At 37.4% G+C, this 15,239-nt stretch overlaps 1 protein-coding gene across 2 annotated transcripts in view; it reads left to right on the top strand.

Moving 5' to 3' along the window:
* tpk1 (thiamin pyrophosphokinase 1) overlaps positions 1 to 15,239 on the top strand; it is a 66,198-nt gene that overhangs the window by 34,418 nt on the left and 16,541 nt on the right. For both annotated transcript variants that reach the window (XM_086151359.1, XM_086151360.1), the window contains exons 6-8: positions 1,540 to 1,635; positions 8,104 to 8,250; positions 12,783 to 12,891. In XM_086151359.1, the coding sequence (XP_086007485.1) occupies positions 1,540 to 1,635; positions 8,104 to 8,250; positions 12,783 to 12,891 (352 nt within the window). The remainder of the gene's footprint in view (positions 1 to 1,539; positions 1,636 to 8,103; positions 8,251 to 12,782; positions 12,892 to 15,239) is intronic.

The raw sequence follows: 15,239 nt of genomic DNA on the forward strand, positions 1-15,239 counted from the left end.
AGGTCACACAATGGTCAATGCAAGATAAAATCACTGCATGTTTAGCAGACAGCAAATGATTTCTCAGTCTTTATCATCCCAATAAAAAATATCAGGAACAATGTTATTTCAATATACACATCCCATGCGTATCAGACTGCTGTGTTCCCAAATGTGCCTGACATTTTGCAAATAGCTGAAGGTTGTCCCTACTCCAAAAGCACATCCACCTCCTAAAAAATGTTTTACTTTATATTGTATAAAAGAAAAAAATGCAACAATTGCACTATTATTAAGTCTACTTCTGCTACTTCTAAGATTAATAATAAAATAAGAATAGCAATAATTATTTTGTAACTCAGAATGGTACATAGTTGTTTCTCATAATGATACATTTTAACTGAAGCTATAAAAGTATTCTTACTAAATCCTCAAAAAGCCCAATAGGTCATCTGATGACGTCAGATTTTTGGCACTCTTCTTTCCTAGAGCTGTGCAGGAGAGGTTGTGTTGACAAATTTAGGCTATTTATATAAATATCCAAAGCATTAAAAATAAATCTTTCTGTCAGGCCAACTTGTCTTGTGCAACTTGACAAGAAACAAATAAGTTACCTTTCTCTCTCTCCCAGTCTCATTCTGTCTCACACACACACAGACCCATCCACACACATGGAAATCTGCATCATCTTACTTGGGAAACAGCAAAGCAGTGATCCTTGCCTTGTGTCACTTTCTGTGCGTTCACAGTGTAGTGGTTTGCTTCAACGGTTTGAAATGCAAATCCACCATTTTCCGTGGATGCACCCCACAATACACATATCCCCCATACATCCAAACATGCTTATCTCCCTCCTTTCACCTGTTTCCTCTTAGGCAATCACCCTGTCTTTTATATTAACCTTTTTTTAATGCAAAAAATATCACACGTCCTCTTAAAGTAAGTAATACGTTTGTCAATGAGGGTAAACTGACGGTTATAGCGATGCTTTAGGAGAAGAACAATGAAAAGGTTTGAGGCGCTCCCTTAAAGATTTGTTGGAAACAGTGAATAATGCTGCATAAATGGAAGGGAGCAAACAGAATAGCATACACGAGGGAGGGAGCGAGACAAGAGCAAGCTGGGATAGAGAGATGAGACGAGAAGGAATGGATGGGATCAAATAGAGCAGAGCGAACAGGTTTTTGCGAACAGAGTACTCCAGTACGTGTGCATATTTGTGTGTTCACAATAGAAGTGCATGTGTTTTATAAGGGAAATGGCTGTGTGTGGAGAGAGAAATATACAGAGATAGAAACCCTGAGCATGTTTTTTACCTGGCGGCTATAGTTTAGGGCCACTGAAGCATCTACATTATTCAGCGAGAGCCCACGGATAGCCAGACAAGACTCAACCACTGATTTATACCTCTCTCCATCATGCTCTGTTTTTCTCTAACGTTATCCCACCATCTGGTATCTCTGTCGGTATTTTTGTTTTGATGTCTGTGAATGTCTTCCTCAATCTGATTGGATTTCTTTGTTCTTTGTGTATGTTAAACTTATTGCTCTGTGTGCACAGGGAAGCATCATCAAACATACACCTGACCAGAATTTCACAGACTTCACCAAGTGTCTGCTCATCATGTTGGAAGAGATTGAGAAAAGAAAGCTCAAGGTAACAATCCCATTCTCACATAATTAGACATGATGTCATTATTGAATTATATCCAAAATATCCTGGCTTTAATCCATTTCTCTCACCCAGTATAACCTAAATGCAGGAATTGAGGTGATGCCTCCATCCATTTATATCCATCCAATTTGCTCAGCAGCACATGAGGCAAAAACAATTCTATATCCTGGTCCAGTCTGCCACATTGTGGGTCTGTGGGCACTTCCTATATTGCTAACACCCAGTTTAGCCCCTTCCAATTAATTAATAATCAAATTATTGACTTGTAGCTGTTCGAGCCATTCAGAATAAACCACAATAATGTAACATTTGCATTGCAATAGCTGAAGTAGTCAATTTACAAAGCAGATGATTTTCTGTTTCTCTATCAATCTTTTTAGGCCCAATGACTGATGCTATATTTTGTATTTTCAAAGTTCAACTCCCAATAGCACTGGGCTCTTCCTGTATCCTGTCTTGTTAATGCAGCCATGATCTAATGACTATATCTGCTTGGTGTAGAGCAACATATAAAATTAAAAGGAGCTTATATATCTGGGCAAGCTTGCCAATTTATTTCCAAACAATTTGCAGCTCACCATTTCAGCTCTCTAATGTATTCCTTAAACCCACTATGATTCGTGCATTCAAAATTCTAAGCTTGGTCACAAGCTAGGGTAAGTTGCCTGCCTCTTATCTTAATCCTAAACTTGAACTCAGGTGAAAGATAAAAAATGTTTTAAGTATTCCTGAAATAAACTTTAGGGGTCTTTAATCATCATACCAGTAACCCTTGTCATTCTTTTTATGGAGACACATTCAATTTACTTATCCCTCGCTACATGGAACAAATAAAGATTTCCATTCTTTCCACCAATGAGGATTCTGTGCCCTAAAAGAAGACATTCAGTCCTGATTCTAGATGAGTTAGTCAGAGGTCAATGGGGTTGCACTGTACTTGACTACAGGCTGATTACAGGTGTCTGTGGGTGTATGAATATAAAACAATGTGCCGCAAGAAAAAGAATAGTTGATTTTCCCTGAAGAAAAATGCTGAAAGCAAAACTGGAATCATATTTTTCACATTAACATCTACACATAAAATGTTAATGTTTTGATTTCTTTTAAAAAATGTGATATTTGATTTATCAATTTCATTTACATTGTGATCCATTCAACTTATGTAAAGCATGTCATTGCTATGTGATGACCATCTCATGAAAGGTCCTTGTCCAACTTGCTTCTGCAGCACAACAATTCATGAATTTGGTTCAAGTCTGACTGACAGTTTTGGCTGGAATGCAAAGAATCTAAGTCGCATGAGAACAGTAATTTACTCTTCAGTACAATCCCAAATTCATTAATGGTCACTGATATCATGAGAAATGTCATGAGGGGTAGTGTTGAGCAGCATGTATGTGTCTTTTGTTGCTATTCCCTTCTTTCCTTATCCTTCTATTTTATCCCTTATTTGAAATGTTAATTGACTTTTTGAGTGTCGTTCCAATCAGTGCTTAGGGCCACAATCACGTCACTTCTTTAATATGATGAAAGACAGCTTCTTATATGCATTCAGATTGCAACATTTTTTCACTTTCCTGTGTTTTTTAGGCTTAGGGCTTAAAGAAAAGACTTGCTCTTACCCTTCCTTTTTTGGTCTCGTTTCTCCTGGTCTGGCTAATATTTACTCTGGCTTTGAATTGGTGCTGAGTGTTTGTCCACACGTCTGTTTGTGAGAGATAGTAGCCTGGCAATCACTTTCTGAAGCACTATAAGAGTTGCTGATGTTGACTTTTTGTTTGTTTGTGAGGGTGTTTTCCACTTTTCTTTATCCACTTCAACTCTTTTGAACTTTTGTTCTCTTCAGCTGTTGGTGAATACAGGGTTTTATAAAAGTAGTAAGTCTTCTAATAATTTAATATCATTCCTCGCCATTCTTTCCTTTGCTGCTCACCTAAACTCATTTCCATCCACGCCGCCTGCTTAAATGAATTAAATACATAAATGAAATAATAACCGGGTGATTTGCAGATTACTGATCATTGTGCTTCTGTTTTTGCTATTTAAGATTCATCATATTAGCCGCACAATGTTTTCCTCCTCACAGCTTCAAGCTCGAATTTGCCTCATAATATGTCGGGTTAAATCCCAAAGAATGTATCAAAGGATTATGGTGGATGTTTGTGTATGTTTGTTTGTTTGGTTATACATTGTGTGTTTGCACGCAAACATCTTATAATGTGAGCAGATGAAATAATGTGTGTGTTTACTTATTTTTATCCAGTGCCATTGTGTATATGTGTGTATGTGCATGAATTGTCCATGTACTTCTTGAAATGTCCTGGCATGTAAGTCTTTCTTTTCTTGCTGATCTTTCCTCCTTGGTTGAAGCAATAATAACAAGCTCTTGCCCTTTTCTTCTGTCTTTCCTCGATTGTCCGTTTGCCAAACCAGCAAGAGTGCTTGAGATTTACATCATTATTTAATTATTTCGTGTTGTTGATCTCTGAGCAGTTCCCCCAGAAGAGATGCTGGTTTCCCTAAGTCAGCTTGTTAAGCTTTTTTTCCACAGTCATGATATTCTCGTTCCCCCATTTGTTTTTGTAGTAATGCGAACAGAATACATTGCTTGATATCCATGGGAGACCCCAGACTCTGATACACTATGCGTATCAGTAGGGTTAAGCAAACTAGAATGTCATTGAATGTTGAATGTTGAATCATAAACCTTTTTCCTTTGTCTTTGGGTGGTTGTTCTTTGTTCTTAAATCACTTTATTGTGTAATTTTTTTACTCCTGAAACTTTTTTTCCCCTTTATGTTTCCATTGATATATTGATCCCAGCACCCTTTTTCTCATTTCTGTCTTGTAACAGCTCTTATTTCTTTCGGGGCAACGCATAATTTTCTGTTCTTTGAAGCCAAAAGTTATAACCAAAAATAGTAGATGGATGGGCATATGATCAACCTCTTTGTAGGAAATTATAGAAATCATGTAGAAAGGCATGTTTATGGTTTCCTCCAACTCCGAGAAGTAACACAAAGATTACTTTTCATTTATTGATCAAAATACAAGATTTTATCAAATCAATTTCTTAAATAAACCTCAGTTTCCATATCACAAATATAAAGGTCTCAATTTTTCACTTTATGAGTTTGTCAATTCCTTTACCTTTGTTTTATTTTAACTTAGTCTCCTGAGGTAGTATATGAGGTTTTTTGTGTTTCTTTTGTTTCGCTTGCTTTGTTTTGTATTGTTTTGTTTGTTTTGCTCACCCTTCACACATATGCACAAATCATTCTCCTGTGCCACAACCTCAGTGAATTGTTGATCTTGAGGTTTTTTTACCTGTCGGGAAAACCTGAAAGTCTGAATATGACAGCTGGCTGAAGCAGTTACTGGGACAGTATATGATCCATGAAAGTTTTCTGCTCAAAAATATGCGCATTCAGATTGCCCTTGTGACACACCCAGGCTGTCTGTGGCCATAATCTTAAGATGTAAACCAAAGCTTCAAGTAAGATAAGAGAGACTGCTTCCACAATGTTGATGCTCAAGTTATTGCCTGCGATAGCTAGCAGGATAGAGCACGACAGTATATACTGTAATACTTTCTGTTATAGATTTTAATGCACAACCTGTTAGGTTTACTATAAATATCAACAATAAACTTTTTAATTTTTTTATTCTTTGGATAACAATATGAGTTGAGTAGTAGCTTCTGTGTTGGTTATAGTTGCCAAACATTGGAGAAATTAGCAAAGAAAAAATAATTGTTTTTGTGAAAGCAAGGGGACTCTGAAATGCTTCCTTACTCCTTTGTTTCACTAATAGTCCAATGAAATTATCCAAAGTGTGACACTGTCTCGGAAAGTAGAGTAATGCATTATGACGGGATGTAAATTGAAGTAATAGAAAAGTAAGGAAATCAATGCAGCCTAATGTCGTCTGCAGACACATAGCGACACCCGTCCATCGGCAATAACAGTCCCCGGTAACTCAGACCAATTGCAGGGTCACACCGTTATTTGTGGGTCATTGTTTTTTTTATTTGCATTGCCTCACACAATTAACATTATTATAAAGTATACACATTATTCTGTATGATTTAAAAGTAGTCAAAACAAACGACATCAATAACAGCACAGTGTCATTTCCGCTTCTTTTTCCGGTAACAACAGCACGGTGGATAACAGTCCGTGAGCAGTCGATTTTTTTGCGCTCGCTATCCTGGTACTTTCTACAATTTACAAATGCCATGGTGTTCATGTCATCATGAAAGACATGAACATCAAGCGTAAAAACAAAGGAGACTCCTACTGGGCTTTTTTCCGCCCACTGCCTTGCTATGATTACAAGAAAAAGAAGCGGAGATGACGTTCTCCTTGCGTTGAGACATTTTCAATGAGTCGGCTGAATGCACGGAGAACCATTAATGACATTTGAATCTGAAAACAGCAGATATAGAAGACTGAAGAAACCACATATAGTCGCTGACTAGAGAAATATTATTCTTCTTATTCTTATACTTGATCTTCCTTTTCTTCTTCTTCTCATTCTTCTTCTTCTTCTTCTTCTTCTTCTTCTTCTTCTTCTTCTTATCATCATTATTATTTTTGTTATTATTATTATTTAATTTTTTTATTGTTATTGTTAGCATTATTATCATTTTTATATTTATTATACTTTTCTGGTACTAATTGGTTTATTTATTTTGTTATTAATTCTTAATTTGGTTTTATTTTTCATCTTATTTTGTGTTAAAAAATAAAGTTATTTGAGAAGATTGGAATTTTTTTACAAAGCTTTTCTTGTGGAAAACCTGATGTGGCCCAGCCTTACTCAGACTCTGCCTCCAGCAGGCCCCGGGTAAATTGAGTTTGAGACCCAACCCTTGGCCTAAGCTCCTACACACATTCTTGCAGCTAACGGCCATAATTATCAATTAACATCTCTAAATATGATTGAAAGTTGAGCTTGAGACTTTCACAGCTCTGCCCCTGCGCCCCCCCGCCCACACACGGACACACATACTCACACATTATTAAAAGCAGCAATTATTAAAAACAGTCCTTGTTCGTCCCTTGCACTTCTAAAAAGGATAAACCACGAGTTTATAAGTTATTAGATAAATGCAGAATAACTGTATAATTAGCTCTTCTACCTACCAGGTGGTAATTGCCACAGCAATAAGATGTAAGAGAATTGTGAAAATGTATTGCTAATTCACTGATTTAGTAAGTCAAATATACAGGAATGGTAGTATTTCATTTTTTGTGTTTGTGTTTCGTGATGCTTAGTTGTCAGAATCTGACAGCTCCACTGCCCTTGTGACTCTTTTTGGAGTTTAAGACTGTCAGCATTGATGCTTGACAGCATGGGGACTTGAGGGACTTTAAGGTTATAATTGGTTAGACCCATAAGTATTGTACTTACTGTGAACTGTGGATTTAAGTTACAGCAAACCTCTTTTTTTCCAGTTGTAAGGTTTTAGAAAATGGTTTTTGTCTAAGTACCTCCTCCAGCTTAATATGATTTCCTGCTAATATTTTCATCTGATTTTTCAAAGTTCTATGTACATTTTGCATTCTTTTTCATTAGTGCCCGTTAGATTGCATTTACCAGATATATAGCTGTTATAACTGTTCGTATTGATGCTAAAAGCGTCACAGTTATTAACACTCTTGTACAAATTGAATCTGTTCTCATAAATAATCTGAAAACTAATGATAAAAAACAATTGAAGACAATCTTCGGTATTGATACACGCATGCGTGTGCACACACACACACACACACAAATTAACAAAAAAAGAAGCATAAAAATACACGATTAAAAGAAGGTCATAAGTACGTTTTAATATTTCTTCAGAAAACAAATTAAAAGAATATCAGTGTTACTGTCCAACACCACCTGTGTAATGTTGAGAATCATTTTGAAAGACTGGTTTCTTCCTTTCTTCCATTCTCTCTATTCCTCCACTTTGCTATAAGCTTAAACCTGTCAAGTTTATTTGCTGTGACAAGAAGATCCTTGTGGTGGCATAGTGATGCTGCTTCGTTTAGCACACTCACCTCACAGTCAGAAGGGTTCTTGTTCAATTCTTACTCAGGCTTTTCTTTGTGGTGCATGTATATTCCTCTATGCCTGTGTGGGTTTTTTTAAGGTTCTCCAGTTCCCTTTCGTAGTTCAAAAACATTCAGACAGCCTTAATGAAGGCTTTATACTGCCCATAAGTCTGAATAAGAGAGTCAATGGTTGACTAGTTCTGCATTATGCGGCCCTTTGATTGACAGGCGTCGGGTCCGGGTTAAATCCTGCCTTTCACCTTGTGTCAGCTTGGATTGGCTCTGGTAATGCTGTGTGCAGGACAAATAAGCAGTACAGACAAGAAGATCCTTGCAAGAAATACGAGAATAGCTTTTTACAACAAACAGCAGTTGTTCGTCCCATTAACTTCTCTCTCTTTAGGTGGACGCCATTGTGACACTCGGTGGGTTACAGGACAGATTTGACCAAATAATGGCATCTGTTGAGACCCTCCACACTGCTTTGGCTTATACCCATTTACCAGTCCTGATCATCCAAGGGAACAGCCTTGTGTATCTCCTCAGGGAGGTGAGTGTATTACAGTCTAACCCTGCTCACTGCTATCCCATAATATCCTTTATTTTCTTGTTACTTGACATATACTTGTTCATTCATATTTCACATTAGCCGCAGTTGCAGGTGTTGCCCCAGCTATGTAGTTTCATAGCTTACTATAAAAACATGGAACAACAAAAGTGGTGTAAATATGCACCAGTATTACAGCTTCATAGTATATCAGTCTTCACTTGCATCATTAGTTGCAAAGTATCTGGAAGAATAAAAAAAAAAGACAAAGAAGAATGATGTATATTTTTGGAAATGCTCTATTATTATGTTGGTTGACTAGGAATGGCCATATTTATTTTTAATGCTGACCAAAGACAAATATAAAAGAAATTGGAGATGTAATTTTTTTCCTCAAGTCCGTGACAAACAGACCTGTTCCCTTTAATCTGGCAAGGATGATTAAAATGCTTGGCCATATGTATAGCAACATAATGTTTCATCTTAATGGTATGTTGTGACATATTATGCCTTCATTGAAACATTGTAGCTGCCATGCATAGAATATAAGGCCTTGTCAGCTTCCAATTTTTATAACATTGTGGGTAATTATGTACCATTCTCTTTTCTAGACTTCCACCTTGATTTGAGTATAAACCCCCTTGTTTCTGTATTAAATAATCAAGAACACACGCACTTCTCTGCTCTTATGGTGTCCCAATTTGCTGTTCTGCATGAGAGGTTGTGAGCCTCTTTTGATGCAACCAAATTGTTTTTCTTCAATGCCAGCCACTTCCTCATGCTCCACAGTTGATTGGGTTTACAAGTGGGCTGAGCAGCCACCATTTGGGACACACTGCTGCTCTTTTTATGACCCCTTTTCTCCTCTGGTGTTTATTTGCAAGATTCTAAGAACAAAGAGTCTACTGTCATAGTATTTGTAATATTTTAAGTAAACCACTCTCTCACACACTCCCTTACATCTTGTCATTATTCAAAAGGCACGTTGTCATTTGCTGCTTCATACCTCGACACCTCTAATTAATCTTACTTCAGTTAGGGTAAATTAAGCTCATTTGTCACTGCAATTTCAATTCGCCAGCCTCTGATGAACGCAAACGCCTGTACATGAAGGTGAACGCAACCTTCTAAAGGCCGAGGGCTATTTGTTCACGTTACATTTGTAATTGAAGTGTTTACAACTTTTACCAAATGTCCTTACTGCTCTTATTCCACATTACTATGTGTATAATCATGTATATTTGGTGGTCCTACCAAAGCAATTTCTTGGTCTTTTCGAAACTTTCACTCATGTTACAGAAAATAACTGGGACTATGTGTCAGTAAACACTTGATTTTATGACTTTTATGTAAATACAAAATGTCCATGAAACTGAATGTTTTAAAAAGAGCTTAAAGTAAAACCTTTTTTTTTTTTTATTTCCAAGAGTAACATTCCAAGTGTTAATTCAATCCGTTTGTTCCTCACAAAGTGTCAGTGCATTATTATGCTATCTTTGAGAATATGCAAAGGTCTTGTGTTATCTATAACAATCTCAGGGCCTTACATAACTCCCATATGTTTGTGAAATCACGGGCTGGGACACCAGAAGAGTTGCAGACATGTATATTTTGAGTCCCTGCCTTACAAGAAGATGTTTTAATCAGTAGATCCCAAGGAGACAGTAAATGTACTAATTTAAGGTCTAAAATGAGCAAGCAAAACTTTTCTCTTTGTCTTTTACTGTCTGCTCTACTTTGTTTTGGTTACAGAAAAACTACACTTAGCATCAAATAAGTACCGCATCCCATGAGAGGCCTACTTTCTTCACATATAATACATAGTGCTGTGTCAGCCAAATACGCGTTATAACTCTTTCTGTAAACCCATACCCTCGGGCCCATAACCTCATTTTATTTGTGTTTGTTTACCTGATGCCCTTTTGAGGAACAAAACTTGTCACCGCAAGAACTGATTTAAATGACAAAGTGTGATATCTGAGGTATGCTAACCCTCCAATAACACTTCTGAGCTGGAAGAAGTTAGAAAAGCAGGCATTTAAACTTAAAATACAGCCAAAAAAATACCAGAAATTGATTTGATGGCAGTAAGTTTATTTAAAGAAAGTTATAGAAAATTAGTTTGATAATGTATTATAATGTTCAGCAATCTTGCATCACTGTGTTGTGTCCCCAAATGTCCTCAATATCCTTGTAAGCTGTAAAAGATAAATTCTATAAGTTATATCAGATTGGATTTACTGAAATACTATTAGTCTCTGATTGGAAAATATTAAATCCATTACTTATTCTATTAGCCTGTTATTATTTTTAGTATTGTCCCCAGCTAGGTCGTCATAGAGGCTCTCCGTCTGTTGTGATATTGTTGCTGAAGTGCATTGGCTCATCTGCTTTTTTGTAGTCACACATATATTATATACATATATTATATATATATAAATGATCACATTATGAAAACAATGTAGAACGATATTTATTACTTTCCATTAGTTACTCAAAAATACAAAGTGCAATCAGATAAGGCTTTGAAAGAAGAAGCGCAGAAGTAAAAGAATGAAGGATACCACAAGAAAACCATACACCCTCAATCAGGGAGTAGTAGGAACCTGCTTGGTCATCAAAACAACTGGATCAATAGTGCTGAGTGTCAGCAGGGCAATACGCCACAAAAATGCCCTGGCTCTGGAAAGGGGTTTGCATATTCTGTCTAAATTTAAGACATTGAGTTCTTTTACGATGGTGCAGTGGTTAGCGCTTCTGCCTCACTGCAAGAAGGTTCCTGGTTCATTTTTTGACAGGGGACCTTTCTATGTGAAGCTTGCTCTCCCCTTGTTTTTGTCGGATTCCTCCAGGTTCTTCAGTTACTCCCATTGTCCAAAAACATGCTGTTAATTGGAGATCCTACATTGTGTGAATGCACGAGGGAATGGTCATATGTCTCAATGTGTGGTCGCGTAATTGACCGGCGACTGGTCCAGGGTGAACCCTGCCTCTTGCCCAATGAGAGCTGGAATAGGCGCCCTACCAAGGGAACCGTAACTGCAGGATAAGCGGTAAAGACAATAGATGATTGAGTTAATGAATGTTCTTTAAATGTAAGTTCACTATCAGTTTATTTCTGTGGAGGTTCTCTATCATGCAGGTCATGGTGAATTCATGTCAAAATCTTGTTGTTGTGGCAACTGGACTTGAATTTCTTCACTTGAAGATTTTTCAACCCTCATCTGAGAGGCTTCTTCAATTGAAAAGACCTGGGGAGAGTTTCCGAATTCCTTTCAGAAACTCTTCGCAAGAAGAATTTGAGAAGAATTAACTATCAGTTCAGTATTATTTTACCAAGCATCTTAAGAGAAGGACCCACATTAATTTTACAATTGTTCATTTCTCAGCTTAAAAAAGATGTGTAGTTGATCTACCAACATTAAATGGCCAGAAGAAGATATATTCTTCCTCTTAAAGATGCTTATTGCATTATGCATTTGACCTGTCATGAACAAGAAGACATACAGTTGATCCTCCTCTTCTCTTTACCTCAAGCATCTGTCAGTCACTTGAACCAACAAAGTGTGTTGGTAAAGACTTCAGGGATGTTTCCTTTACACCACACAGTGCTAGGCCTAGAATTATTGCTATTTTTCACACCCTCTGGCTCCCCAACTCGAGACAGCAAGTACTGCAACTTTGCTTCACGTGTCAGACTTTCAGTGATTCAAACTCTTCACTGGGTGTGCTACTGGCTTCACTGAGTAGAAGTGATTCTTTCAGCTGATGGATGGATGTTCTAGCCGTCAGCATTTTTTTTTCCACCAGGGTGTCTGACAGTTTGAAACATGCATGGCAGTGCATGCCAAAATGTATTCAAACACACATACACATATGCATGTGCAAGCCAAAATGTGTGTGTGTGTATATATGTACATAAAGATATATATATCATGATGGTTCACAGAAAGTTTCTGGACTAAACGTTTTGCTGTGCAGGACAAGCATGGCACAGTATTATCAACCTGGACAAAGATGAAGAAATGTTTCAACCAGACGAGGTGGTGTAGGGACACAACTTTTCAGCAATAATGTCAACCCTCTTTGACAGGCAATCTTGAATAAACAGACTTTCAGGCTGGAGAGTTAAGAAGACGATGACATTACCTTGCACCTAAACCATTAATAAATTTATTCATCTGCCCATCTGAAACAATTGTTAAACAGTTTCAACCATTATTGACCAGAGCTGTTCAGTCTAATGGAATTTATTTGGCTCATTGACTTCAAATGAAGGATTCACAACTGTGCATAACACCAGCCTCTCATGTGAAAAAAAGGCTTGTTAGATGGAACATGGGTAGTAAAGCCTTTTGATTCCCTGTGACTCTCAGTAAAATGTATAATAAATCGGAGTGGAAAGGCATCCATTCAGAATATATGTTGGAACTTTAAAAAGAACTCCGGGTTTAATGAGTGATAATTTTAGTGCGGACACACACACACACACACACACACACGTAGCTGCACTCATCCTGTGTTTTTTTCTGCAGGGCATCCACAAACTGCTGGTGAACACAGACCTGGAGGGGGACTGGTGTGGTCTCATTCCTGTGGGTGGACCTTGCACAACCACCACCACTGGACTCAAATGGAATCTTGGTAAGTTGTCTTTAGCTTCACAGCTAATAATGACTATCCAACTTCCCTTGCTATGTATGTATTCAGGCTCATTAGCGAGGCATATTTCTGTTTTGCTTACACTGTACAATGAAGGATGACGTTTAAAGAAAATGGTCTGGGATTTTCAGTTAGATATGTACATATATAATTATTGTCTTAGAATTTTAATATAGTAATAATGAGTGTGGAACACTAGGCTGCACACATCGTAAAAAATAGAAAATATCTTATCTTCAGTGTAGAACATTGCAGTTCAAGGACCATTGTGTTGGATTGTTTTGTGGCTTGTATGCAATTTTGCAACTTTCAAGAAGCCCCATCATCTCCATTTCCTCGCATTATGTATAATTATATGCAGGTAATCAAGCCAAACCCATGATTTTCTCACCAAGTATTTTTTGCCATTGCTTGTTGATAATTTGTTTTTCATTTTCCTGTTTTCACTTATTGGAAAATAAGAATAGATACTTATCCCACCTTAGTTTTAACAGATGGTGAAGCAACAGTGCTTTCTAAACATCTGTTTGAGTATGCTTTTCTTCTTTTTTTTTTAATCTTTTGACATCTTTGCATATAACTTTATTTTGTTTTCTTTTTCCTTTTTTTTTACTTTATTCAAATCCCACTTACACTCCCACTCCTACTTACAATCCCACTTTTCAGGCCGAAATAGATAATATCTCTCCATTGGTGCATACTTAAACCTTTGTAGTTTTTTACAGTTTAACATGAACCTGACACGAAAAGTTATGTAGACAGCGTTGGTATTGATGTATTGTATACATTTATTCCATGAGGAGGTGCATATCTGTCTACAATGTTGGTAGATCTTTTGTATGTTGCCGTCCTTGCGAGCCCCATCTTACAACACTTAGTAGACAACGAAAGCACAAAAGTGTAACAGGGAAACATGCAGGAAAGGAATGAGAAATGAATCCACAATAAAGCCTTGAAAAGATCACTGTGTGCAGTAGTGTTCCTCCTGGGTGATAAATGGTTAAGGTTGAATGGCAGTCATCCGAGATGTAAAACTGGCAGGGTGAATCTCTTGCAGCACCCAGCAAATTTTTTTTCACTTGGTCTCTTTTTGATGTCTTCTCTGAGTAAACATAGAAGGTCCTTGCATCTTGGTGTGGGCTTGAATTCACATTCTTGCTCTACTGTAAACATGATTTAAGAACCCAGCTCTACTACTCTGTTCTGCTCCATGCTTATTCATGCCTTTATGCTTGTCCTCTGAGCTTCACCAGAGAACTCTGAAAACATTGCAGGTATATTTATTGTTTTATTTACTTTCAAACTATAAATTTGATGTTATTACTTTTTTTAACCTACAGCTTCTGAACTTTGAAACCCTTGAAATTTCACACGGAAACACACACACACAGGCACAAATAAACCTCCTAAAATAAGTAGTTATCGTAATTTTATGCATTGTTTTTATTTTTTAGTCTTTCAGTGGAACCCTGTTGTTCATTTTTGTCTCAAACATCATGTGCGCTATTCCTTCAAGTGAATAAATCGATTCCAATACTCTTAATTTCAGACCCAAGATAATAATGATAATAGAAAATAACCCAAATTGGCAAATTGGAAAATAAAACATGAACCTTAACATGAAAATGTGAACACAATGGATTTGAAAGCAACAGAGTACTTTTTGCAAAGCAAAGTGTTGCTACCTTGTACCCTCAACATAATAATGATAGTTAACATGGCACTTACTTGATTTTCTGCCGTCAGGTGAATCTTTGTTTTTCACAAATGGAAGACATATCCAAATCACAGGGAACTCAAATTCTTGAATACCCCAAATCCAATCGTACACCCATCTGAGGCACCCTGTGGACTTACCCCAATCTAAGCCTTATGGCCAGCTGTGTTCTTAATGAGTTGGCACGGACCAAACTGCCATTCACACAAGGGAAACCTGGACCTTCTGTCAGTGGTGCTGCATGTGTCTGCTCCTTCATGAGTGTCCATTCAAAGGGTTGGCTTGTGCATGTGAATGAGTCTATACACTTGAGCGAGCACGCTTATGTGTCCTTGTTTGAACATGTCTGTATGCATGTTTAAATGAGTTTGTGTACTCCCAGTCTTGTTCATTAACTTGTTTTTGAGTGTGTGTGTGTGTGTGTGTGTGTGTGTGTGTGTGTGTGTGTGTGTGTGTGTGTGTGTGTGTGTGTGTGTGTGTGCGCGTGTGTGTGCGCATGCGCGCGTGTGTGTGTGCATTTCTGTGTGTGTGTGTGTGCGTGCGTGTGATTTAATCAGCTACAGTGTGTATATTTACTCAGCACACCTGTGAGGGGGCCTTCTGAATTGTAATG

The sequence above is a fragment of the Fistularia commersonii genome, chromosome 8, assembly GCF_037954325.1.
Source record: "Fistularia commersonii isolate RoL2024-O1a breed Wild chromosome 8, RoL_Fcom_v1.0, whole genome shotgun sequence".
NCBI lineage: Eukaryota > Metazoa > Chordata > Actinopteri > Syngnathiformes > Fistulariidae > Fistularia > Fistularia commersonii.